General features: G+C 46.1%; 1 protein-coding gene across 1 annotated transcript in view; it reads right to left on the reverse strand.

Annotated features, from left to right (window-relative positions):
• Positions 1-27,949, reverse strand: part of rlf (RLF zinc finger) — a 127,289-nt gene that overhangs the window by 18,608 nt on the left and 80,732 nt on the right. Inside the window, exons 4-5 of the mRNA XM_085963079.1 lie at positions 24,993-25,128; positions 1,714-1,916 (exon numbers count right to left, since the gene is read on the reverse strand). Coding sequence (XP_085819205.1) covers positions 1,714-1,916; positions 24,993-25,128 — 339 coding nt within the window. The remainder of the gene's footprint in view (positions 1-1,713; positions 1,917-24,992; positions 25,129-27,949) is intronic.

The following is a 27,949-nucleotide window of genomic DNA, read 5'->3' on the forward strand; positions in this document are numbered from 1 at the left end:
CCTGGTGCACGAAACTCAAAAGGTTAGTATGCAGGTGCAGCAAGTGATTAAGGAGGCCAATGGAATGTTGGCTTTCATTGCTAGGGGGATAGAGTATAAAAATAGGGAGGTATTGCTTCAGTTGTACAAGGTATTGGTGAGACCGCACCTGGAATACTGCATACAGTTTTGGTGTCCATACTTAAGAAAAGACATACTTGCTCTCGAGTCAGTACAAAGAAGGTTCACTCGGTTAATCCCGGGGATGAGGGGATGGACATATGAGGAGAGGTTGAGTAGATTGGGACTCTACTCATTGGAGTTCAGAAGAATGAGAGGCGATCTTATTGAAACATAAGATTGTGAAGGGGTTGGATCGGGTGGATGCGGGGAGGATGTTCCCGATGATGGGTGAAACTAGAACTAGGGGGCATAGTCTTAGAATAAGGGGCTGCTCTTTCAAAACTGAGATGAGGAGGAACTACTTCACTCAGAGGGTGGTAGGTCCATGGAATATGCTGCCCCAAAAAGCTGTAGAAGCTACATCATTACATAAATTTAAAACAGAAATAGACAGTTTCCTAGAAGTAAAGGGAATTAAGGGTTACGGGGAGCGGGCAGGAATTTGGACATGAGTCTAGGTTCGGATCGGACATGGCCCTGTGGGTAGCGGAGCGGGCCCAGGGGCCGTGTAGCCTGATCCTGCTCCTATTTCGTGTGTCTAATTCTGTTAGATTCAGGAGATGGTTCTGTGATCGTGGATTGGCGGTTAGGATCAGATCAGCCATGATCTTATTGAATGGCGGAGCAGGCTCGAGGGGCCGATTGGCCTACTCCTGCTCCTATTTCTTATGTCGTCATCGGTGTGCGCAGCGCCCCAATCGCGATATTTGGTAGCGAACGCCGCTGTAGCGCCGTTCGGTACCCGCGCTCGGTTCACGGGGCCTTGCTGCGCCGGCAGAGGCGCACGTTAAGGTGGAGGTGCGGGGCGGCCGCTTTTTTAGCGGCCGCCTGCCAGCACCTCCGCCCCTGGCCTCCTGTCCTCTTCCCTTCCCCCCACCCCCCCCACTGGCGGCATTGCCGGCTGTTTCCCGAGAGCCGGCAGTTCTCCTTGGTGCTGGGCTCTTTTGCCGGCACTCGCGCTGCTGCAGGCCCCTCCCCCTTAACAGTGGGAGGAAGGCCTGCAGTACCGCTGCGGCACGTAGCGCTGCGAACTTCACTTTCAGCGCCCTAAGAGGGACGCGGAGCGCCTCAAGCCGCGCCCCGTCTCCCTCTAGGGGCACATCAACTGAATTTGCGGCGATCGTGGTGCAAATTCCCGCACCCAGGCGAACTTTGCGCCGCTTGGGCGCCTCAGGCCAATTTCTAGGCCCAAGTTTCTTTTGCCTCTTATAACTCAGTACTCGGAGACCAGAGATCAGTCTTGTAGGTCCTCTCTGAACTGCCACCAGGGCTTGAAGGTCCCCCTCATGCCTTGGTGACCAGAATTGGGTATGGTAATCAAGATGTGATCTGACACAGCACTATACATACATTTTAACCTTTCACCTAAATTAAGAATCCATTATTTTCTGCTAAAGTTCTGTGATTATAGCAGGGACCTACTTCCCCTGGTGTAGTGCTGAATCTGACAGAACAGGAAGGCCCCAATTTTAAAACATATTTTCCGCTTGCAGAACTACTCATCCCATGGAGTTACTGTGCGGGTAAACATGATCATAAAATATTATTTACCTCTTTTGCTGCCTCCTCATTGGGTCCCATAGTGCAGAGACAAGTGAGGTAGATTTGTCGAAAAGCACCTTTGCTGTTAATTTCTGAATTTTCTGCGCAACACTTTGCAAGCAGCGTTGCATCTAACTTGCGATCTGTTTTCATCAAATGTTTAATGCGTATCTCAAGGAACGCAGGCCCCTCCTGGGTCAAGTAATTGTTCACTATATGAACAGAAAAAGCTGTTAGACTATAGGCTACAATGATGGTTATACCTTGGATGATTCATCTTTGACTGCTGCATCTTGGCATTAGCTTGCATTAATGGCACACAGAAGATACTCATCAGAAACTAGTTTACAAAAATTAAACTTAGTGCCTGAGGAGTGAGGAAATTAAGTCTACCAGAGTGGTTTATGTTCTACAACCTACCAAATCCCGATGGGCATCAACACAAAATATGGTTAAAACAACCTTTTCTGGCTTGAATTAACTTTCATTCTTATGTAGACATTAGTTGGATTAAGAAATATCAAGTTTGAGGGGCTGCAGCTTGAAATGCCTGGTGGCATAATACAAAGTGGCCAGAAACTGGTGCAAAAATAATTCTGATATACCAACTGCAACACCCCCATCAACTTTGTGTGCGTGTCAATAATTTACATGCCACACTAATCTCAAAAATACAAAGATCTTTGTTAGAAAGTTTCTGTTGGCGTCAAAAGCAGGAACAGAAATGTTGAACTAAATGGATTTTTTTTTTATTTTTTAAAAAGCTTAAACAGCAAGGTTTGTAATGATGTGAAAGGTCAACCCTTATTCCATACATGTGGCACTGACCAATGGAAGATGATAATGTCCAGTGTAATAATTGCATTGTATGTTTTCGGAGGCCACAGTACACACATTACCTGGATCTTTCCATCTGTTGGCTTATTCTTCCTCAAAGCCAATTCCTGACCTGGATTTTTATTTGACCTCTCCCTACATTCCCAATCTCACTCCATCTTTCTGCACCCTATTCCCAAGACACCTCCCTTACTAGTCTCAAAACTGTCCTACATACTAGCAACCTATCCCAGCGTTGCCATTTGGCACACGCATAATATTCTCAATGCCTCTTAAAGGGAACTGCTCAGTGGAAAACAAATCATTCCATTTATCTAAACATTCAGTTAGGTATGCAAACACTGCATGAAACTGTGAGGTTAAGCAAAATCTAATCAATTGCTAGCTTTACTTCACTGATCAACTCAGGGTGAAGCAAGTTTGCATTATTCTTGTATACCAGTGAGTTATTGTAATATGTACAGTGTTTAAAAAAAAAATCTTCTGGTACAGTTTTACCAAGAGAACAACAAAGTGCCCCTGAAGTGTCTTTATCTTGTATATAAAACTAACTAGGTCTTTGATTAGTATTGAAAAATATACCCCAACATATACAAACACCAAAAAAATTAGTTGCAGCAGAATCATTCAATCTTGAGACAAATTACTCTCGAGGACTGGCCTATGGTCTTTACTGCAGTACTATGGTTAAAATCTCAACATCCAGGAGAAGGGGGCAGGTGTCTTGTTTTAATCACTCAAAGTTGTTCCAATTGGTTTCTTGGCCAGAAGAATATCCAATCTGTGGGATTCCAGAGGAGAAAGGATCGCATGATCCACAACTTCAGACAGTACAAAACCCCTGGAAGGACATGGTCTGATAAGCACATAAAGGGTGAATAGGGGTGTTCAGGCACCTAGCTGTGTGCAATGAGGTTCTTTTTTGTCTACAAGATGAGGTAGATGTGCGTTCCTGGTATTCTGCATCTGTTTACAAATTTGCTACAGAACTGCTTACAACAAATGAAGGACGGCTCAGCAGCTTCCCCCATGGCTCAGCTCCTAAAGTCAGCATGAACTGTATTACACACCCAGTCTGTCCAATGCTCTGTCTGCAGAGTTAGTTCATGTTAGCTACGGCAGCAGTTTTGGGGACTACGAGCGAGCGAGCCCGGAGCAGAGCGCGAGCGAGCGAGCCCGGAGCAGAGCGCGAGCGAGCGAGCCCGGAGCAGAGAGCGAGCGAGCGAGCCCGGAGCAGAGAGCGAGCGAGCGAGCCCGGAGCAGAGAGCGAGCGAGCGAGCCCGGAGCAGAGAGCGAGCGAGCGAGCCCGGAGCAGAGAGCGAGCGAGCGAGCCCGGAGCAGAGAGCGAGCGAGCGAGCCCGGAGCAGAGCGCGAGCGAGCGAGCCCGGAGCAGAGAGCGAGCGAGCGAGCCCGCAGCAGAGAGCGAGCGAGCGAGCCCGGAGCAGAGAGCGAGCCCGGAGCAGAGAGCGAGCGAGCGAGCCCGGAGCAGAGAGCGAGCGAGCGAGCAGAGAGCGAGCGAGCCCGGAGCAGCGCCACCCGACCTGGGAGGGTAAGATGTAGAAAGATTCAAAGTGTGACGTCACAGGAAGGCAGGGAAGCGATTGGTTGGTATGTATGTCTTTCTTTTTCTTGGGCATTGGTTTAAATTAAGAGCCGGGATTAAAAATTAAACGTTCAAAACGTAAACACTTAATTAATTAAATACATTAGAGATGGCAGGGCAGGCATTGTTACTGCTGCAACATGTGGGAGCTGGTGGACACCATTGAGGTCCACGGAGACCACATTTGCACTAAGTATTGGTTGCTTGAGGAGCTTTGGCTCCGTGTTGATGAGCTGGAGTCCGAGCTTCAAACACTGAGACACATCAGGGAGGGGGAGAGTTACCTGGGTGCTGTGTTCCAGGAGGCAGTCACACCCCTTAGATTAATTAATTCAAATTTGGTCCGTGGTCAGGGACAGGTAGGTGTGACTATGAGTGAGGCAGGTATGGGGACCCAGGAGGTAGTGGTGGAGGAGCCTCAGCCCTTGCTCTTGTCCAACAGTTACGAGGTTCTTACTCTGTGTGGGCGAGAGCAGGGACTGCAGGGAGGTTGAGCAAACTGACCACAGCACCGTGGTACAGGGAGCCATTCAAGTGGGTGGAGCAAAAATAGAAACGTGGTAGGGGACAGTATAGTTAGGGGGATAGACTCTGTTCTCTGCAGCCAAGAGCGCAAGTCCTGAAGACTGTGTTGCCTGCCCGGTTGGTGCCAGTGTAAAGGACATCTCCTCTGGGCTGGAGAGGAACTTAAGAGTGGGAGGGGAAAGACCCAGTTGTTGTGGTCCATGTAGGTACCAACGACATAGGTAGGATAATGAAAGAGGTTCTGCTGAGAGAGTATGAGCAGCTAGCGGCTAAATTAAAATGCAGAACCACAAAGGTAATAATCTCTGGATCACAGGAAACTCTTCATTATCCGGCACCAACGGGACCAGCGTGATGCCGGTTTATCAAAAAGTCTGGATTAGAGAGAGGTATAGTTAAAAGGTACGAGAGCGCCGTACACAGCAACAAATCCAGGCTTCCCTGTTGCTTAGCAACATGTGCAGGAACTCCGGCCACAGATCAAGCGTCCCTGTTGCTTAGCAACAAGTGCACGAACCCCAGTTACACAGCCACAGATCCAGGAACTGCCACTAATATGAAGTAAAACTTACCTGAACCTACCTCTAAATTTTGCCGGTTAACATAGGTTTCCGGTTATTTAGCTGCCGGTAAATCGAGAGTTTCCTGGACTACGTGCAAATTTGCATAGGGTAAATAAGATCAGAGAGATGAACGAGTGGCTCAACGATTGGTGTGGGAGAAATGGGTTTCGATTCTTGGGGCACTGGCACCAGCACTGGGGTAAGAGGGAGCTGTTCCGTTGAGACAGGCTTCATTTGAACCAGGCTGGGACCAGTGTCCTGGCGAATCGAATAACTAGGGCTGTAGATAGCTTTAAACTAAACAGCTAGGGGGGAGGGATCCGCTGAGCGGAATTTTAAAACGTCAAAGAAAAATGAGAAGGCAAAGGTGCAGGGTAGCGATAGGGGTAATGATAACCAAAGTGTGACAGGAAGGGACAGAACGAATACATACAAGAGTGCATCAAAAAAGGGGCGAGAGTAGGAAAAAATGGTAAAAGACAAAATTAAAAGCTCTATATCTGAACACACGCAGCATTCGTAACAAGATAGATGAGTTGACAGTACAAATAGAAATAAATGGGTATGATCTGATAGCCATTACAGAGACGTGGTTGCAAGGTGACCAAGGCTGGGAACTGAATATTCAGGGGTATTTGCCATTTCGTAAGGATAGGCAGAAAGGAAAAGGAGGTGGTGTAGCTCTGTTAATAAGGGATGAGATCAGTGCAGTAGTGACAAATGATATTGGCTTAGAATAATAAGGGATGAGATCAGTGCAGTAGTGACAAATGATATTGGCCTAGAAGATCAAGACGTAGAATCAGTTTGGGTGGAGATAAGAAATAACAAGGGTAAGAAGTCACTGGTGGGAGTGGTCTACAGGCCCATAAACATTAACCACACTGAAGGACAAAGTATAAATCAAGAAATAATAGAGGCTTGTAAGAAAGGTACGGCTATAATCATGGGAGATTTTAATCTTCATATTGATTGGACAAAGCAAATTGGCAAAGGTAGACTTGAGGAAGAGTTCTTGGAGTGTATGCAGGATGGTTTCTTGGAACAATACGTTGTGGAACCAACCAGGGAGCAGACTATTTTAGATCTGGTAATGTGTAAAGTGGCTGGATTAATTAATGATCTCAAAGTGAAGGATCCTCTTGGGAAGAGTGATCATAGCATGATAGAATTTCAAATTCAGTTTGAGGGTGATAAAGCTAGTGTCCTGAACTTAAATAAAGGTAATTACAAAGGTATGAAGGCAGACTTGGTTAAAGTGGACTGGGAAAATATATTACAGGGCAAGACTGCAGAAAAACAGTGGCAAACATTTAAGGAGATATTTCATAACTCTCAGCAAAGATATATTCCAGTGAGAAAGAAAGACGAAGAGAAGAATGAACCATCTGTGGCTAACTAAGGATGGCATCAAATTGAAAACAAAGACATACAATGTTGCGAAGAATAGTGAAAGGCCAGAGGATTGGAAAATTTTTAAAAACCAGCAAAGGATGACTAAAAAAAAAGATAGCTTATGAGAGTAAGCTAGCAAGAAATATAAAAACAGACAGTAAGAGCTTCTACAGGTATATAAAAAGGAAGAGAGTAGCTAAAGTAAACATTGGTCCCCTAGAGGATGAGTCTAGGGAATTAATAATGGGAAACAGGGAAATGGCGGAGGCTTAGAACAAATATTTTGTATCGGTCTTCATGGTAGAAGACACGAAAAGCATCCCAATAATGGATAATCAAGGGGCTATTGGGGTGGGGGGGAAACTTAAAACAATCACTATCACTAGAGAGAAAGTACTAGGCAAACTAATGGGACTAAAGGTGGACAAGTCCCCTGGACCCGATGGCCTGCATCCTAGGGTCTTAAAAGAGGTGGCTGCAGAGATAGTGGATGCATTGGTTGTAATCTACCAAAATTCCCTGGATTCTGGAGAGGTCCCAGCGGACTGGAAAACCGCAAATGTAGCGCTCCTATTTAAGAAAGGAGGGAGACAGAACGCAGACAACTATAGACCAGTTAGCGTAACATCTGTCAATGGGAAAATACTGGAGTCCATCAATAAGGAAGTGGTAGCAGGACATTTAGAAAATCATAATATAGTCAAGCAGTCACCACGGTTTTATGAAAGGGTAATCATGTTTGACAAATTTGCTGGAGTTCTTTGAGGATGTAACGAGCAGGGTGGATAAAGGGGAACCAGCAGATGTCGTGTATTTGGATTTCCAGAAGGCATTCGATAAGGTGCCACATAAAAGGTTACTACACAAGAGCTCACGGGGTTGGGGGTAATATATTAGCAAGGACAGAGGATTGGCGAGAGGATTCGAGTACAGGAGCAAGGATGTCTTGCTGCAGTTGTACCGGGCCTTGGTGAGACCACACCTTGAGTATTGTGTGCAGTTTTGGTCGCCTTATCTGAGGAAGGATGTTCTTGCCATGGAGGGAGTTCAGCGAAGATTCACCAGACTGATCCCTGGGATGGCAGGAATGACATATGAGGAGAGATTGGGTCGATTAGGCTTATATTCGCTGGAGTTTAGAAGAATGAGGGTGGGGTCTCATCGAAACTTATAAAATTCTGACAGGTCTGGACAAACTAGATGTAGGTAGAATGTTCCCGATGGCCGGGGAGTACAGAACCAGGGGTCAAAGTCTAAGGATAAGGGGTAAGCCATTTAGAACAGAGATGAGGAAGAATTTCTTCACCCAGAGTGGTGAACCTGTGGAATTCTCTACCACAGAAGGCAGTTGAGGCCAATTCATTAAATATATTCAAGAAGGAGTTAGATATATTTCTTAAGGCTAAAGGGATCAAGGGATATGGGGAGAAAGCAGGGACGGGGTACTGAATTTGGATGATCAGCCATGATCTCATTAAATGGCGAAGCAGGCTCGAGGGGCCGAATGGCCTACTCCTGCTCCTATCTTCTATGTTTCTATGGCTAACTAACAGAAAACAGAGTCGGGATAAATGGGTAATTTTCAGGTTGGCAAACTAACTAGTGGGATCAGTGCTGGGGCCTCAACTATTTACAATCTATATTAATGAGTTCGATGAAGGGACCGAGTTTAATGTAGCCAAATTTGCTGATACAAAGATAGGTGGGAAAGCAAATTGTGTGGAGGACTCAAAGAATCTCCAAAGGGACATAGACAGGCTAAGTGAGTGGGCAAAAATCTGGCAGTTGGAGTATAATGTGGGAAAATGCAAGATTATCCACTTTGGTAGGAAAAATAAAAAAGCAAATTATGAATTAAATGGGGAAGAGATTACAAAATGCTGAGGTAGAGGGATTTGGGGGCCCTTGTACGTGAATCACAAAAAGTTAGCATGCAGGTACAGCAAGTAATTAGGAAGGCAAATGGAATGTTGGCCTTTATTGCAAAGGGAATGGAGTATTAAAGTAGGGAAGTCCTGCTACAACTGTACAGGGTGTTGGTGAGACCACACCTGGAGTACTGCGTACAGTTTTGGTCTCCCTTATTTAAGGAAGGATATACTGGCATTGGAGGCAGTTCAGAGAAGGTTCACGAGGTTGATTCCTGAGATGAAGAGGTTGTCTTATGAAGAAAGGTTGACCAGGTTGGGCCTATACTCACTGGAGTTTAGAAGAATGAGAGGTGATCTTATTGAAACATATAAGATTCTGAAGGGGCTTGACAGGGTAGATGCTGAGAGGATGTTTCCCCTTGTGGGATAATCGAGAGCTAAGGGGCATAATTTCAGAATAAGGGGGCACCGATTTAAAACGGAAATGAGGAGGAATTTCTTCAGAGGGTTGTGAATCTTTGGTATTCTCTTCCCTAGAGAGCTGTGGAGGCTGGGTCATTAAATATATTTAAGGTGGAGATAGACAGATTTTTGAATGGTAAGGGAGTCGATGGGGAGCGGGCAGGGAAGTGGAGTTGAGGCCAAGATCAGATCAGCCACGATCTCATTGAATGGCGGAGCAGGTTCGAGGGGCCAAATGACCTACTCCTATGTCTTATTTTCTATTGGACTGTGTAATGTATATACCTTACATAAGAACATAAGAAGTAGGAGCAGGAGTTGGCCATACGGCCCCTCGGGCCTGCTCCGCCATTCAATAGGATCATGGCTGATCCGAATCTAGACTCACGTCCACTTCACTGCCCTCTCCCCGTAACCCCTAATTCCCTTATCTGCTAGGAAACTGTATCTCCATTTTAAATTTATTTAATGTTGCAGCTTCCACAGCTCTCTGGGGTAGCAAATTCCATAGATTTACTACCCTCTGAGTGAAGAAGTTTCTCCTCATCTCAGTTTTGAAAGGGCAGCTCCTTATTCTTAGATTATGCCCCCTAGTTCTAGTCTCACCCATCAGTGGAAACATTCTCCCCGCATCCACCTGATCAAGCCCCCTCACAATCTTATATGTTTCGATAAGATCGCCTCTCATTCTTCTGAACTCCAATGAGTAGAGTCCCAACCTACTCAACCTTTCCTCATACGTCAACCCCCTCATCTCCGGAATCAACCGAGTGAACCTTCTCTGAACCGCCTCGAGAGCAAGTATATCTTTTCTTAAATATGGAAACCAAAACTGCACGCAGTATTCCAGGTGTGGCCTCACCAATACCCTGTATAACTGCAGCAAGACTTCCCTGTTTTTATACTCCATCCCCCTTGCAATATAAGCCAAGATTCCATTGGCCTTCCTGATCACCTGCTGCACCTGCATACTAACTTTTTGTGTTTCATGCACCAGGACCCCCAGATCCCTTTGTACTGTAGCACTTTGCAGTTTCTCTCCATTTAGATAATAACTTGCTCTTTGATTTTTTCTGCCAAAGTGCGTAACCTCACACTTTCCAACATTATATTGCATCTGCCAAATCTCTGCCCACTCACTTAGCCTGTCTATGTCCTTTTGCAGGTTTTTTATGTCATCCTTACTCATTGCTTTCCCTCCCATCTTTGTATCGTCGGCAAACTTGGATATGTTGCACTCGGTCCCTTCCTCCAAATCGTTAATATAGATTGTAAAGAGTTGGGGTCCCAGCACTGACCCCTGCGGAACACCACTAGTCACTGATTGCCAGCCCGAGAATGAACCATTTATCCCAACTCTTTGTTTTCTGTTAGATAGCCAATCTTCCACCCATGCCAGTATATTACCCCCAATCCCGTGATTTCTTATCTTGATCAGTAATCTTGTGTGGAACCTTGTCAAATGCCTTTTGGAAGTCCAAATACACTACATCCACTGGTTCCCCTTTATCTACCCTGTATGTTACATCCTCAAAGAATTCGAGCAAATTTGTCAAACATGACTTCCCCTTTATAAAACCATGCTGACTCTGTCCTATTAAATTATGTTTATCCAAATGCTCTGTTACTGTTTCCTTAATAATGGACTCCAACATTTTGCCAACCACAGATGTTAGGCTAACTGGTCTATAGGTTCCAGCTTTTTGTCTACTTCCCTTCTTAAATAAGGGTATTACATTAGCAGTTTTCCAATCTGTCGGGACCTTTCCTGAGTCCAGGGAGTTCTGGAAAATAATCACCAATGCATCCACAATCCCTACCGCCACTTCTCTCAAGACCCTAGGATGTAGGCCATCAGGTCCGGGGGATTTATCCGCCTTAAGTCCCATTATTTTACTGAGTACCATCTCCTTAGTGATTTTAATCGTCTTAACTCCTCCGCCCCCATTGCCCCCTGTTTATCCAGTGTTGGGATATTTTTAGTGTCCTCTACTGTAAAGACTGATACAAAATATTTGTTCAGCGTCTTTGCCATCTCCATGTTCCCCACCACTAGTTTCCCGGTCCCAACGTTCACTTTAGCCACCCTTTTTCTTTTTATATAGCTGTAGAAACTCTTGCTATCTGTTTTTATATTTTTTGCTAGTTTACTTTCATAATCTATCTTCCCTTTCTTAATTAATCTTTTATTTATTGTTTGCTGGCTTTTAAGTGCTTCCCAATCTTCTATCCTCCCACTAGATTTGGCTACTTTATATGCCCTTGTTTTCAGTCGGATACTATTTTGATTTTGCAAAATGGGACAAACACCCAATTGAGATCCTACATGCGGAATTCTGTAAAAGTATCCTCCGGACTCAAAAGGAAAACAGTAAACAACGCATGCAGGGCGGAACTAGGCCAATGCCCATTAATAATCACTATCCAAAAAAGAGCCACCAAATTTTGGAATCACCTACAAATGAGCAACCCCCAATGCTATCACTACGACGCCCTGAAATGCCAAGAGCTGACCATAAAGAAGAATACCCTCAGTCAACTAGTCCTGGGACTCAATAAAGTAACTAATAACAATACTAACAATAACCAGTCCCAGGACAGTGACAGGGTAACACAAAGAATTCGACCCAACACAATTGTCGCTAAGCAAAAGGAAAAATATCTGTCATATTGGGCAGAAACAACAAAAACCCAAAGCAAACTCAATTGCTACTTGGCCCTAAACAGACAATACAACATAGCTGATTACCTGACCATGGTAAAGGATAACAAACTGAGAAGAACCTTGACAAGGTACAGACTTAGCGAACATAGCCTAGCGATCGAAAAAGGCAGACACAGGCAGACCAGGCTGCCAAGAGAAGACAGGATATGCTCTCACTGCAGTCAGGGAGTAGTTGAGACAGAGATGCACTTCCTCACAGCCTGTGGAAAATATCAGGGCATCAGAGAGAATTTCTACCAAAAATTCCAACAAATATGCCCTGAATTCAGAAATCTGACTGACAACCAAAAACTCCCATTCCTACTGGGGGAGGAGAGAAGCTGTGTAACACTGGCGGCACACTATGTTACAGCTTGCCATGAACAGAGGGACAACCAGTAAACTAAGACAAGAGTATATATAAACAAGGCGAATGTATATTTATAAACTCAGGGATATACCTGTTTATACACTGTATGAATGGAACCGCGTTTATGTGTTCAACCATAAATGTATTTTGATGCTTTGGCAACATAAGATGTACCTTATCATGCCAATAAAGCGATTTGTATTGTATTGTACTATCCTTTATTACTTTACTAAGCCATGGATGGCTGTCTTTTCTTTTACTCCCCTTTTTCCTCAGTGGAATATATTTATCTTGAAAGATGTGAAATATCTCCTTGAATGTAGACCACTGCTCTTGTACCGTCTTACACTTTAATCTGTTTTCCCAGTCCACTTTAGTCAATTCTACTCTCATACCTTCATAGTCTCCTTTATTTAAGCTCAGTATGCTGGTTTGAGATCCAACTCTCTCACCCTCAAACTGAATTTGGGATTCAACCATATTATGGTCACTCATTTCAAGGGGATCCTTTACTAAGACATTTTTTATTAATCCTGTTTCATTACACAGGACCAGATCTAAGATTGCCTGTCCCCTGGTTGGGTTAGTTACATACTGCTCAAGGAACCCGTCCCGAATACACTCTATGAACTCTTCCTCAAGGCTGCCATGCCCAATTTGATTAGTCCAGTCAATATGAAAGTTAAAATCCCCCATGATTATAGCTGTTCCCTTATTACAAGCCCCAACTATTTCCTGATTTATACTCCGACCAACAGAGTTGCAACTGTTAGGAGGCCTATAGACTACGCCCACTAGTGACTTTTCCCCCTTCTTATTCCTCATCTCCACCCAAACTATTTCACTATCCTGATCCTTTGACCTAATATCATTTCTGACTATTGCAGTGATTCCATCCTTGATTAACATAGCAACCCCACCTCCCTTTCCTTCCTGTCTGTCCTTCCTAATTGTCAAATACCCTTGTATGTTTAGTTCCCAGTCATGATTATCTTGCAGCCATGTTTCCTTAATGGCCACCAGATCATACCCATGTGTAGTTATTTGTACCGTCAACTCGTCAATTTTGTTACGAATGCTGCGTGCATTCAGATAAAGAACTTTCAAATATGTTTTCTGACAATTTATTCCTGCTTTTACCCCTTTTACTACGTTACCTTTATTATATACATTCTGTCCCTTCCTGACACGCTCTGGTTTTTAATTCCCCCACTGCTACCTTGCTCTATTGCCTTCTCCGCTGTCATTTTTATTTTTCGCTCTCTTAAAACCTCCCCCCCACTAATTAGTTTAAAGCCCTCTCTATAGCCCTAGTTATTCGATTCGCCAGGATTCTAGTCCCAGCACTGGCCAAGTGAAGTCCGTCCCAGCGGAACAGCTCTCTCCTGTCCCAGTACTGATGCCAGTGTCCCAGGAAGCAAAACCCATTTCTCCCACACCAGGCTTTGAGCCACGCATTTAACTCTCTAATTTTATTTGTCCTAGCCAAATTTGCACGTGGCTCAGGTAGCAATCCAGAGATTATTACCCTTGTGGGTCTGCTTTATAATTTGGCCCCTAGCTGCTCAAACTCCCTCAGCAGAACCTCCTTCCTTGTCCTATCTATGTCGTTGGTATCAACATGGACCATGACAACTGGATCCTCCCCCTCCCACTTTCTCTCCAGCCCAGAGGAGATGTCCTTAACCCTGGCACCGGACAGGCAACACAGCCTTCGGCACTCTCGCTCTCGGCTGCAAAGAACTCTATCTATCCCCCTAATGATACTATCCTCTACCACTACAACATTTCTTTTATCTCCCCCCACTTGAATGGCCCCCCCGCTCCACGGTGCTGTGGCCGGGTTGCTCATCCTCCCCGCAGTCCCCATTCCCATCCTCACAGGGAGTAAGAGCCTCAAACCTGTTGGACAAGAGCAAGGGCTGCGGCTCCTCCAACACTACCTCCTGGATCCCCGTACCTGCCTCACTTCTAGTCACACCATCCTGACCCTGGCCACGGACTACATCTGAATTAATTAATCTAATTGGTGTGACTACCTCGTGATACACAGAGTCCAGGTAACTCTCCCCCTCCCTGATGTGTCTCAGTGTTTGAAGCTCGGTCTCCAGCTCTTCAACACGGAGCCGGAGTTCCTCGAGCAGCCAACACTTACCTTTAAGGGGGCAACTACTTTTTACAGCTCATGTATACTGCAGTATCGGCAGTAACCACACCTGTATATAGCACGGAGTAGTAATCTGTACAGTTCAGTTCCAGAGTGAGCCACGTTGAGTAAACACCTGTTGTACCATTCTCCTGCAGTCTGTGTCTTACTACTGACGGACACAACATTGGCGACGAGACAAATTCGATCCTACCTGCAACTCTGCATCACCTCCCAGGGATTCCTTCCTGGAGACCAGTAGATTGGAGGTCAAGGCCAGAGACACGGGCGTCGACCACGGGCAACCGCCCAGTCATCCAGCAGAGACTCGAGAATTGCGGAGGAGGCTGTTGAGAGCCAGGCTTGGCTTTCCAGTCGCGGTGGTCCAGCGAAACGGGCTGGCAACAGGTAGTGCGCAGACCCTTCCCTGACAGCAGCGGGCTAGAGCCCGGCCAAGCGGCACAGCAAAGGGCCGAGCAGCGTCGACGGGGGAGAGGGCAGAACGCACAGGGCGCAGCCGGTGTTCAGGGGCCAAGCAGCGCCGAGGAGAGGGACAGAGACGCGCAGAAACCCGCGAGGCGCCGCCATTGCCACGAGGACCGCCGAGCGCGGCGTTGGCAGCAGCGCAGGAGAAGCGCGCGAAACCTACAGGGCGCCGCCATTGCCACGAGGACCGCCGAGAGCGGCGTTGGCAGCAGCGGGGGAGGAAGGAAAGCGCGGGAGACGCCATTTTAAACCACACCCAAAATGCCAAAGAGTGGAAGTATCACCGCATTTGACAATGAAGTCGAAGATTGGACTACATATGTCGAATGAATAGAGGTATGCTGCAATGCAAATGAGGTGTCAGATGACAAGAAAGCGCCGGTATTGTTAAATTTAATGGGTGCAAAGACGTATGGCTTATTACGAAATCTAGTAACCCCAGCGAAGCCACTGGAAGAGTGTTTTGGAGACATAGTGACGATACTACAGGAACATTTAAACCCCACACCGCTGCTGATAGCAGAAAGATTCAAGTTTCACAAACGGAACCAGCATAAGGATGAAAGCAATGCTGAATATTTAACAGAACTGCGCAAACTATCGAAACACTGCCAGTTTGGAACGGGACTGGCAGATACCTTAAGGGACAAGTTTGTGTGTGGGCTTCAAAGTGAAGGAACCCAGAAACGGCTTTTATCTGAAAAGGACCTTACGCTGGACAAGGCTTTCAGCATTGCGGTATCATATGAAGCAGCAGCACGGGGCGCTGCAGAGATACAACAGAGGCCGCAAGAATATGGCACAAACGAAATGTCATACAGAACAGAGAAGTGCTATCGCTGCGGCAGAACAACACACGACCACAATGATTGCTGGTTCAAAGACAAAGTGTGCAGACAGTGTGGAAAAGTAGGACACATAGCACGAGTCTGCAGGTCGGGAGAGAAAACCAGCAATAAGAAATCTCCAAACGAAAAGTACAAGAAGGTACATAAAGTGACGGAGAATAGTTCAGACGAACAAAAGAGTGATACCGACTCCGAAAACAGGGAGCTGAGTTGTCTGAAACTACATAATGTGCTCAAAACGGAGGATCACCGAACCATTTGGGTCACTCTCAAGGTAGCAGGAGTCCAGGTAAAAATGGAATTGGACACAGGATCAGCCCTAACAGTCATAAACCGACAGGACTACGAGCAGCTATTCTCACACACACCCTTGAGAGACACAAAAATTATTTTGAATACGTACACGGGGCAAAAAGTCTACCCCAAAGGAAAAATAAAGCTGACCGTTATATGTAACGGTAAGGAAACACCAAAACTAGACCTGTATGTATTGCAAGATGGAGGACCACCATTACTGGGACGTGAATGGATCCGGAAAATACAGCTGGATTGGCATTCCATACAAGCACTGACTGTGGCTGCCAAAAAGGGTGACGATGTCACACCTGGGCGACTGTCAAAAGATCCTAACCGACGCACAAGAAGTGTTCCAGCAAGGACTCGGAACACTAAAAGGCATGACAGCAACAATTAAAATCGAAGAAAACGCAAGCCCAAATTTTTTTAAGGCCAGACCGGTAGCTTATGCGATCCGCCCAGCCGTCGAAGCAGAGCTGGAGAGTTTGGAACGTTCAGGAGTACTGTCCAAGGTAGACTGGAGCGAGTGGGCTACACCCATCGTCCCTGTGATAAAAAAGTCGTTGAGCAGCACGCCTGGGGAACCAAGGAAGGTTCGCATCTGTGGGGGCTTTAAGGTAACAGTGAACCCAGTCCTTCACACCGTACAATATCCACTTCCACGGATTGAAGATATTTTCGCCTCGCTATCTGGAGGGAAACACTTCACTAAGATTGATCTGGCCCAGGCATATCTGCAAATGCAGGTAGAAGAAGCATCAAAAAAATACCTCACAATCAACACCCATAAAGGTCTCTACCAATACAACCGGCTGGTATTCGTGGTAGCATCAGCTCCGGCTATTTGGCAAAGGGCAATGGAACAAGTCTTGCAAGGGATCCCAGGGACCCAGTGTTATTTGGACGACATCCTGGTCACGGGCGAAAATGACAGTGATCACCTCGCCAACCTGGAGCAGGTGCTCACTAGATTGAAGGAATATGGGCTCCGAGCTAACCGCCCCAAATGCGAGTTTTTTAAAAAACAGATCTCGTATTGTGGCCACGTTATCGATAAAGAGGGGTTACATAAGTCCCCAGAAAAGATTGAGGCAGTAGTCAAGGCTCCAGCACCGGAAAACGTGTCACAACTGAGGTCGTTCCTCGGGCTGGTAAACTACTACCATAAGTTCTTGCCAAATTTGTCTACAATACTACACCCACTGAACACCCTACTGCAAACTGGGGTGCCATGGAAGTGGAGTGACGAATGTAAGCGAGCTTTCCAGAAGAGCAAAACACTAATCACATCGAAAGAGGTATTGGCCCATTTCAACCCGGCACTACCAATTCGGTTGGCGTGTGATGCGTCACCCTACGGCATTGGAGCGGTGCTGTCGCACAAATTCTCGGACGGTTCAGAGAGGCCAATAGCCTTTGCGTCACGATCACTAACCTCAGCCGAGCGTAATTACGCCCAGATTGATAGGGAGGCCCTCAGCCTAATGTGGGGAGTGAATAAGTTCAATCACTATCTGCACGGGCAGAAATTCACCTTGCTGACTGACCACCAGCCTCTTGTCTCCATTTTTAATCCGAAGAAGGGCGTTCCGGTGATGACTGCGCAACGACTACAAAGATGGTCACTCTTTCTAGGGTCGCACCACTATGAGATTGAATATAAGGGCACGAAACAGCATGGAAATGCTGATGGGCTATCACGCCTGCCACTGCCTACTGCGGAGGAAGCACCAGCAGTGGATCCTGTCGAAATATTTCATTCAACTATAGTTGAATACCTACCGGTAACTAACGCTCGTATAGAACAGGAGACCCGAAATGACCCGACACTGTCTCGGGTATATGATTTGACGGTGAAGGGATGGCCAGCACATGGCGACTCACTGTTGCCAGCATTCTCGACAAGAAGAGAACAGCTGTCAGTGTGCTGGGAGACCTTGATGTGTGGATCCCGAGTGGTAATTCCATCCAAGTTAAGGGATAGAGTGCTCAATGAGCTTCATGAGGGTCATCTGGGAGGGGTAAAAATGAAAAGCCTTGCCAGGGCTTGTGTGGTGGCCGGGAATCGATAAACAAATCGAGGACCTGACCAAGAGCTGCTCAGGATGCCAGAAAGTCCAAAATGCACCACCACATGCCCCTCTACACCCATGGGAGTGGCCCTCATCTCCATGGCAACGGGTGCATATTGATTTTGCTGGTCCATTCATGGACTCGATGTTTTTAATAGCCGTGGATGCGCACTCGAAATGGCCTGAGGTCATCAAAATGTCCTCCACCACCATGGTGAAAACTATTGCAGTCCTACAGACCATTTTTGCCAGGAATGGCTTGCCAGAACAGATTTGCTCCGATAACGGACCACAGTTTGTGTCCGAAGAGTTCCGGAGATTTATGAAGAAGAATGGGGTAAGGCATTACACATCCGCCCCGTATCATCCAGCCACAAATGGATTGGCTGAGAGGTTCGTACAAACCTTTAAGGCGGCAATAAAGGCTATGTACAATGACAACATTCCGCTGCAGCATAAGGTGGACAATTTCCTGTTCGCCTACCGGAATGAGACACATGCAGTCACCAACCAGGCCCCGGCCATGATGTTCTTTAACCGAAGGTTAAGATCTCGCCTGGATTTGCTCAGACCAAACGTACGAAGAGATGTTGAGAGTAAGCAATTCCAGCACATCCATGAGAAGCCAACAAGGAGCTTCAATGTAGGGCAACCAGTCTTGGCCCGCGACTACCGAACAGAAAAATGGCAGCCAGGAACGATATGCACACGGCAGGGCCCACTAATGTACACAGTGGACGTTGGGGAGAACATCGTGAGACGCCATGCTGACCAGATCCTAGAGTCACAGGAACAAGTCAACCCCATGTCTCGCCCATACGTACCTGGTGAGGAACCCGACGTACAGGTCGCATCTACCCCAGAAACAGTAGCATCAGAAGCTGATGACCCAACCGACGACAGGGTGCCCGAATCGCCTCCGCACCAAGAGCAAGACACTCGGGAAAGGCGCTATCCAGAAAGGATCAGGAAGCCTCCCCAAAGACTGAATATATAAATGGACTATTTTCAGCTAACGTTGTATGTTAAAAGTGTTAATTGTAATTAGTTTGATATTTAATTGTTAAATGAGTGTTATGGTACTGTTAATCTAAAAGGGGAGGAATTGTAATGTATATACCTTTATGGGGGGGAACTACTTTTTACAGCTCATGTATACTGCAAGTACCGGCAGTGACCACACCTGTATATAGCACTGAGTAGTAATCTGTACAGTTCAGTTCCAGAGTGAGCCACGTTGAGTAATCACCTGTTGTACCGTTCTCCTGCAGTCTGTGTCTTACTACTGACGGACACAACAGACTGTATGGCCCCAGGCCATGGAATTGAGGGGGCAGGAAAGAGTGAGATAGAAAATCAGCCAGGTGCTTGCTATTCAATGACTCCTGCTGGAAAGGGTGTGCCTAGGTAGGCTGAGATAGCCACATGGTCAAACCACTTGCCATCTACACTCATGAACAAAGCAAGGTCACTTGGGTAAGTACCAGAGGGCGCCTGACATCCGGCAATCAGTCACCAGTAGTCACTGCTTGAAAGAGAGCAAAAAGGATTCTATTTTAAGCTGCACGATCTATAGCATTCTCAAATGGAGAGCAAAAACAAAAAAAAATTTGGAAAAGGGAAAAGCAAAAAGGCATGGATATAATAGGGGGTGATGTACAGCCAAATATAGAGGAAAAAAGTCAGACTGGAAGGCAGAGCAAATATGTAACGGCACAAGGGAGTAGGGCAAGGCTAAATGGCATTTATTTTAATGCAAGGAGTCTTACGAATAAGGTGGATGAACTGAAAGTGTTGATGAACACATGGGAGCATGATATTGTTGCTATCGCGGAGACATGGTTGAGGGAGGGGCAAGACTGGCAGCTCAATATTCCGGGGTATAGAATCTTCAGACGAGACAGAGGGGGGTGGGGGGGGTGAAAAGGAGGGGGTGTCGCAATATTAATTAAATAGGAGCCAATTACTGCTGTAAGGAGGGATGATATATTAACAGGTTCCTCTAATGAGGCCATATGGGTTGAACTTAAAAACAAAAAGGGGGCAAGCACTTTGCTGGGAGTGTACTATAGGCCCCCAAACAGCCAGGGGGAGATAGAGGAACAGATATGTAGGCAAATCTCAGAGAAGTGTGCAAATAATAGGGTAATTATAGTGGGGGATTTCAACTTCCCCAATATTAACTGGGATAGTCAGAGTGTGAAAGGCTTAGAGGGTGTAGAATTCTTAAAGTGCATCCAGGAGAGCTTTTTGAGCCAGCATGTAGAAAGTCCTACAAGAGAGGGGGCGGTACTGGACCTAATTCTAGGGAATGTGGCCGGGCAAGTGGTAGAAGTGTTAGTAGGTGAGCACTTTGGTGACAGTGACCATAATTCGGTGAGATTTAAGGTAGTCATAGAAATGGACAAGGATGGACCGGAAATAAAGGTTCTAAATTGGGGGAAGGCCGATTTTAATATAAGGCAGGGTCTGGCCAATGTGGACTGGGATCAGCTACTTGAAGGAAAATCCACATCGGAGCAATGGGAGTCTTTCAGAAAGGAAATTGAGAGAGTACAATGGCAACATGTTCCCGCAAAGGTCAAGGGTGGGACCAACAAGCCCAGGGAACCTTGGATGTCAAGGGATATACGAGAATGGATTAGGAAAAAGGGGGGCTTTTGGCAGATACAAAGGACTAAAGACAGAGGAAGCCCTAGAGGAGTATAATAAGTGCAGGGGGATACTTAAAAACGAAATTAGGAGAGCGAGGAGGGGCCATGAAATAACACTGGCGAGCAAAATAAAGGAAAATCCTAAGGTGTTTTATAAGTATATTAAGGGTAAGAGGATAACTAGGGAAAGACTAGGGCCCATTAGGGATCAAAGTGGCAAACTGTGTGTAGAGCCAGAGGATGTAGGTGGGGTTTTAAATGAATTTTTTGCATTTGTGTTCACTATGGAGAAGGACGATGTGGACATAGAAATCGGGCAGGGGGACTGTGATATACTTGAACATATTAGCATCGAGAGGGAGGAGGTACTAGCGGTTTTAGCAGGCTTAAAAGTGGATAAATCCCCAGGCCCGGACGAGATGTATCCCAGGCTACTATGTGAGGCAAAGGAGGAGATTGCAGGGGCTCTGACACAAATTTTCAGAACCTCTCTGGCCACAGGGGATGTGCCAGAGGACTGGAGAACAGCTAACATAGTACCATTATTCAAGAAGGGTAGTAGGGATAAACCAGGGAATTACAGGCCAGTGAGCCTAACATCAGTGGTAGGGAAATTATTGGAAAAAATTCTGAGGGACAGAATTGGTCTCCACTTGGAGAGGCAGGGATTAATTAGGGATAGCCAGCATGGCTTTGTCAAGGGAAGATCATGTCTGACCAATTTGATTGAATTTTTCGAGGGGGTGACTAGGTGTGTGGATGAGGGTAGTGCAGTGGATGTGGTTTACATGGATTTCAGTAAGGCTTTTGATAAAGTCCCGCATAGGAGACTGGTCAGGAAGGTAAGAGCACATGGGGTCCAGGGTGCCTTGGCACATTGGATCCAAAACTGGCTTAGTGGCAGAAGGCAGAGGGTGATGGTGGAAGGTTGTTTTTGTGACTGGAAACCTGTGTCCAGTGGGGTACCGCAGGGGTCGGTGCTGGGTCCCTTGCTGTTTGTGGTCTACATTAGTGATTTGGATGTGAATGTAAAAGGTATGATCAGTAAGTTCGCAGATGACACGAAAATTGGTGAGGTGGTAAATAGCGAGGCGGGAAGCCTCAGGCTACAGGACGATATAGATGGGTTGGTCAGATGGGCGGAACAGTGGCAAATGGAATTTAACCCTGAAAAGTGTGAGGTGATGCATTTTGGACGGACTAACTAGGCAAGGGAGTACACAATGAATGTTAAGACCCTAGGAAAGACAGAGGATCAGAGGGACCTTGGTGTGCATGTACATAGATCCCTGAAGGCAGAACAGGTGGATAAAGTGGTTAAAAAGGCATATGGGATACTTGCCTTCATTAGCCGAGGCATAGAATATAAGAGCAGGGAGGTTATGATGGAGCTGTACAAAACGCTGGTAAGGCCACAGCTGGAGTACTGTGTGCAGTTCTGGTCGCCACAATATGGGAAGGATGTGATTACATTGGAGAGGGTACAGAGGAGATTCATCAGGATGTTACCTGGGCTGGAGCGCTTCAGCTATGAAGAAAGACTGGACAGGCTGGGGTTGTTTTCCTTGGAGCAGAGAAGGCTGAGGGGGGACCTGATTGAGGTATACAAAATTATGAGGGGCATAGTGTGGATAGAAAGGAACTTTTCCCCTTAGTAGAGGGGTCAATAACAAGGGGGCATAGATTCAAGGTAAGGGGCAGGAGATTTAGAGGAAAAACTTTTTCACCCAGAGGGTGGTTGGAATCTGGAACTCACTGCCTGAAAGGGTGGTAGAGGCAGGAACCCTCAACATTCAAGAAGCATTTGGATGAGCACTTGAAATGCCATAGCATACAAGGCTACGGACCAAATGCTGGAAAATGGGATTAGATTAGATAGGGCTTGATGGCCGGCGTGGACGCGATGGGCTGAAGGGCCTCTTTCTGTGCTGTATAACTCTATGACAAAAATAATGGGTAATCTACATATTAGAAAAGAAGTACTTTTCATTACAATATATTTAGACTAGCTGTTTTCTATCAATACTAATCCACGGCCATAGAATCATGGAATGATACAGCACAGGAGGCCGCCATTCGGCCCATCGTGTTTGTGTTGGCTTGTTGGTAGAGCGCTCCAATTAACCCCACTCCCCTGCTCTTTCCCCATAGCCCTGTACATTTTCCCTTCAAGCATTTATCCAATTCTCTTTTGAAAGTTACTATTAAATCTGCATCCACCGCCCTTTCAGGCGGTGCATTCCAGATCACAACTCGCTGAGTAAAAAATGTTTCCTCATGTCACTTCTGATTCTTTTGCCAATCACTTTAAATCTGACACTTCTGCCACTGGAAACAGTTTCTCCTTATTTACTCTTATTAAAACATTCATGATTTTGAACACCTCTATCAATTATTCTCTTAACTTCTCTGCTCTAAGGAGACCATCACCAACTTCTCCAGTCTCTTCACATAACTGAAGTCCCTTATCCCTGGTACCATTCTAGTAAATCTCTTCTGCACCCTCTCCAAGGCCCAACACCGACATTGGGCTGACTGGCCTGTAGTTGCCGGGTTTATTCCTCTCCCCCTTTTTAAACAAGGGTGTAACATTTGCAATCCTCCAGTCCTCTGGCACCAGTCCCATCCCAGAAGGATTGTGGCCAGAGCCTCCACAATTTCCACCCTTACTTCCCTCAGTAACCTAGAATGCAACACATACGGACCGGGTGATTTTTCTACTTTGAGAACTGCCAACCTTTTCAGTACCTCCTCTTTACCTATTTTTATCCTATCCAATGTCGCTACTACCTCCTCCTTTTCTGCAATATTGGCTGCATTCTCTTCTCCAGCGAAGACAGATGCAAAGTACTTTTAGTATCTCAGCCATGCCTTTTACCTCTGCAAGATTTCCTTTTTGATCCCAAATTGGCCCCACCCTTCCTTTGACTACCCTTTTACTATTTGTGTTTATAAAGACTTTTGGGTTCCCTTTTATGTTGGCTGCTAATAGGAATATAGGAACAGGAGTAGGCCCTTTAGCCCCTCGAGCCTGTTCTGCCATTCCCGGGAGTAGGCCCTTTAGTCCCTCGAGCATGTTCCGCCATTCCCGGGAGTAGGCCCTTTAGTCCCTCGAGCCTGTTCTGCCATTCCCGGGAGTAGGCCCTTTAGTCCCTCGAGCCTGTTCTGCCATTCCCGGGAGTAGGCCCTTTAGTCCCTCGAGCCTGTTCTGCCATTCCCGGGAATAGGCCATTTAGCCCCTCGAGCCTGTTCTGCCATTCCCGGGAGTAGGCCCTTTAGTCCCTTGAGCATGTTCCGCCATTCCCGGGAGTAGGCCCTTTAGTCCCTCGAGCCTGTTCTGCCATTCCCGGGAATAGGCCATTTAGCCCCTCGAGCCTGTTCTGCCATTCCCGGGAGTAGGCCCCTTAGTCCCTCGAGCCTGTTCTGCCATTCCCGGGAGTAGGCCCCTTAGTCCCTCGAGCCTGTTCTGCCATTCCCGGGAGTAGGCCCTTTAGTCCCTCGAGCCTGTTCTGCCATTCCCGGGAGTAGGCCCTTTAGTCCCTCGAGCCTGTTCTGCCATTCCCGGGAGTAGGTCCTTTAGTCCCTCGAGCCTGTTCTGCCATTCCCGGGAGTGGGCCCTTTAGTCCCTCGAGCCTGTTCTGCCATTCCCGGGAGTAGGCCATTTAGCCCCTCGAGCATGTTCTGCCATTCCCGGGAGTAGGCCCTTTAGTCCCTCGAGCATGTTCTGCCATTCCCGGGAGTAGGCCCTTTAGTCCCTCGAGCCTGTTCTGCCATTCCCGGGAGTAGGCCCTTTAGTCCCTCGAGCATGTTCCGCCATTCGCGGGAGTAGGCCATTTAGTCCCTCGAGCCTGTTCCGCCCCAGTCCTTTTTTAGATCTCCTCTGTACTTTCTATATTCAGCTCGGTTCTCTACTGTATTATGAACCTTGCAATTGTCATAAGTTATTTTTGGCTATGCATTCCCAATCCTTTTTTCAGATGTTTATCCATACAACTGGGAGCAAAAGAAAAAGCAGCAATGGATGGAACAGCCATTCTGCTTCATTTTGTGGACCTTCCCTTATTAAAACCTGTTGCAGAATTCAGACTGTGAAGTTGTCTGTGGTAAGGCACTAGAGCTACCAATCCAAGATCATCATTCTCGCAGTTCAGATTTTGAATGCCAGATTGGACATGTAAACCTCCCACATAACTTTTCATACGCATCAGTTAGGTCCTCACAGGCATGCTCAATTATCCTTATAAGTAACTATATTTATATTGCTAGAAAATATTTACTGAATATAGTCCAGTATATTACAGAATTAATTCCCGTGATGTGGATGTGTTTCAGATCAAAGCGTGTACAGTACCTATGGTATTTAGATGAATGCAGTTTAAACCTGCATGTAGGGTGAATTATTTGTAAAAGGATAGTCACATAAAAAAAATCATTGTGAAGCTGCATCATGCTTACCTTCTTCAGTCTCTGCTGGCTGCTTGGAAAGAATACATTGCAGGACTGGATTTTTCCAAGCACCACCTTCTCTAGTGATAGCAACTAATGTCTGCAGTTCATTATTTCCAAATTCCAGCAATGCAATGTGAGAATCCTGTCAAAAAGAGATCAGTGACAATTCAAGAGTACAGACACAGGATACTGAATAGATGTGCACGGCTTAGCTTTATCTGGAAAGCGAGGTTACTTCAAAACTTATTCACAGGTGAATTACAACCAGACCTCCGAGTCCAACACAACAATGTACGTCTATTCTGTTTAGTATTCACATCGCGTTTCATTTAACTGTTATTTTCAACAACTTTATTAGGCTTGAAACCAACAGCAATAATTATTATAGTGGCATCACTGCTTTCTGTAACACCATACTGAATTTGCATGCTGATTCTCAGTTCTGAAGCATGCAAGTGTTACAATTCCATACCTTCGGTGCTACAAATTTAAGTGAAATAAAAATAGCTTCAGAAAATAAATCCATCAAGATGTAAATCACATGAGCTATTCCACATGGACTATTTTAGGATAAGTGCTTCACAGTAAACACAGGAACTGCCAGACTGAGAAAGTACATGATAAAATGCATAGTAATGTGCCGTAAAGAATGGCTCATTAATCTGTTTTGGTAGTTTTCTATGGCTAGGAATGGAATTTCACTTTCCACAAGACTTACTTTACAAGGGTTATTTCAACTCCGTAACAGTATACATGCTCCAGAACAAGTTTCACTCATACCAAGAGTAACACACTGAGTGGAAGCACGTTTCCCATGCATTACACTCAGGTTCTGTGCCATAATGAAGAATGATTTTCTGGGCAGGCACTGAAAAGCACTCTGCTGTATAAAAGTTTTGAGGATAATCACCTCTCAATCGGCATTCTTAAACAAAATTTATGCAATCTCGGTAATCAATGGAAGCAGAAAAGATCAGTCCGCTCCGCCGTGACATTTGTGCTACAAATTATTTGATGGAAATATTTTCCCACTCTTTTCCTGCCAGTTTCCTCCAGCAATTTTCTCTCAAGATGCTGGGACACAGTTCCATAGGTATTGATTGGCCTCCGCTATGTCATCCATTATTTGTGTGCGACATTTAACAGCATGGTGCTGATGGGTTATTTGACAGTGGGAAGCATCACAGCTGAGTCAGTTCTCTCCTCACATTTGCATTTCCAGCAGCAGTTTCTGGGTTGCAATCAGGGATGGGATCCTTACACCAAATCCAATTGCAGTTCTCCCGCTCCTGCCTCGGCAGAGATCACAGCTAGGAATCAAACCTGGGAAAACGGTTCTCTATCGCTCAGGTACTCTGCATAATAGCTACTGTCTACAGGGATGCAGCAGGAGATAGTTTACAACTTTAGGCAGAAGGAATAAAATGAAAAATATTTCCTTACTGCAACTGCATTCTGCTTTAAGACTGTGTGCAAAGATGCTCAACCGATCAAGCCAAAAAGTAACTCATCCAGAGAATCATTTCCCTCGGGGCAAAATTCACCACAGTTCATGAATAGACTATTTTACTTTGAAGAAAAAGCTCCACATAGGTATCTGTAGAACTTAAATCTGTCATAGTTTGCACCTCCATGTAGCACAAAACGCACTATATGCAAAAGTCAAAAGATTGAGTTCACGCAAACTTTAGAACATGATCTACACTGGCGCAATGCAGTACTAATAATAATGCTGCATTATTGGAGGTGCCGTCCTTTAGATCAGAGGTTAGACTGAGGTCGCATCTACCCGTTCAGGAAAATGTTGAAGATCCTATGGCCCATATTCAAAGAGCAGGGAGTATTCTGCCCAAGAATTTTCCTTCAACCAACACCAGCACGATAGAATAGCTGGTCGATTCAGCTCGTCGTTGTGCGTGGGACATTGCTGCGTTTGTCCAAACAGCAACAGTGATTGCACCAAGTTGTAAATGGCACAGGTGTGGCGGAACCACCAGAGGATTACGGACAATTGTATATAATTCCTTTTACAGCAATGTAGTACAGCTGGGGGCTGCACCTTTAATGTATCTGTTAACTGTACTAGGGCTTCTTTCCTGTACTCCGCGTGATGACGTCATGCCGTCCGTCACGTGATCTCTCAACGGCGGGAAGAACGTGATGACATCAGAGCTCGGAACCTTCTAGCAGTAGAGCTCGGAACCTACTAGCAGTTGAACTCGGAACCTTCCAGCAGTTTTCCAGAGAGGCTTTCAAGCAGACCAGACCTATTTGCATTGTATCCTACAGTTTCCTGTACAGCTTCGTTTGTTCAATAAATTTTATTGTTTTTGATTTTGAGTCGATCTCAATTCTTCGGCTAGGAACCCCAGTTCCTACATTGGTGACCCCGATTTCTTCGAACAATTTTCGTTGAAGTTACATCATGGACACGAATGCTGTCACCCTCAAACTGCCGCAATTTTGGAAGCAACAACCGGCCGCGTGGTTTTTCCAGGCAGAAGCCCAATTTGCAATCCGGGGAGTAGCAGCGGATTCGACCCGTTATTATTACGTGGTCTCCGCCCTCGACAGCGCCACGGCCTCTCGGGTCGTCAGCCTCCTCGAGAGTCCACCGAACGATGGCAAGTACGAAGCTTTAAAAGCACGTTTACTGCAGATTTTCGGTCTGTCCAAGTCGGAGCGCGCTCGCAGACTTATCTCCATGCCCGGCCTCGGGGACTCAAAACCCTCAGCGCTCATGAGCCAAATGCTCACGCTTTTGGGCTCGGAATCGCAATGTTTTCTGTTCCGCGAGCTGTTTCTCTGTCAACTACCAGAGCCAGTACAGACGGCCTTGGCCAATTCCGAGATCACGGATTGTGCTGAACTCGCCGCGGAAGCGGATAAAATATTCACCGTCTCAACAATCTTGTGCAGCCACGAGGTGCCCATCCCCCACAAGAGCGAATCCGACTCCTCCT

The sequence above is a fragment of the Somniosus microcephalus genome, chromosome 20, assembly GCF_052327205.1.
Source record: "Somniosus microcephalus isolate GS21.2 chromosome 20, FLI_Smic_1.0, whole genome shotgun sequence".
Lineage (NCBI taxonomy): Eukaryota > Metazoa > Chordata > Chondrichthyes > Squaliformes > Somniosidae > Somniosus > Somniosus microcephalus.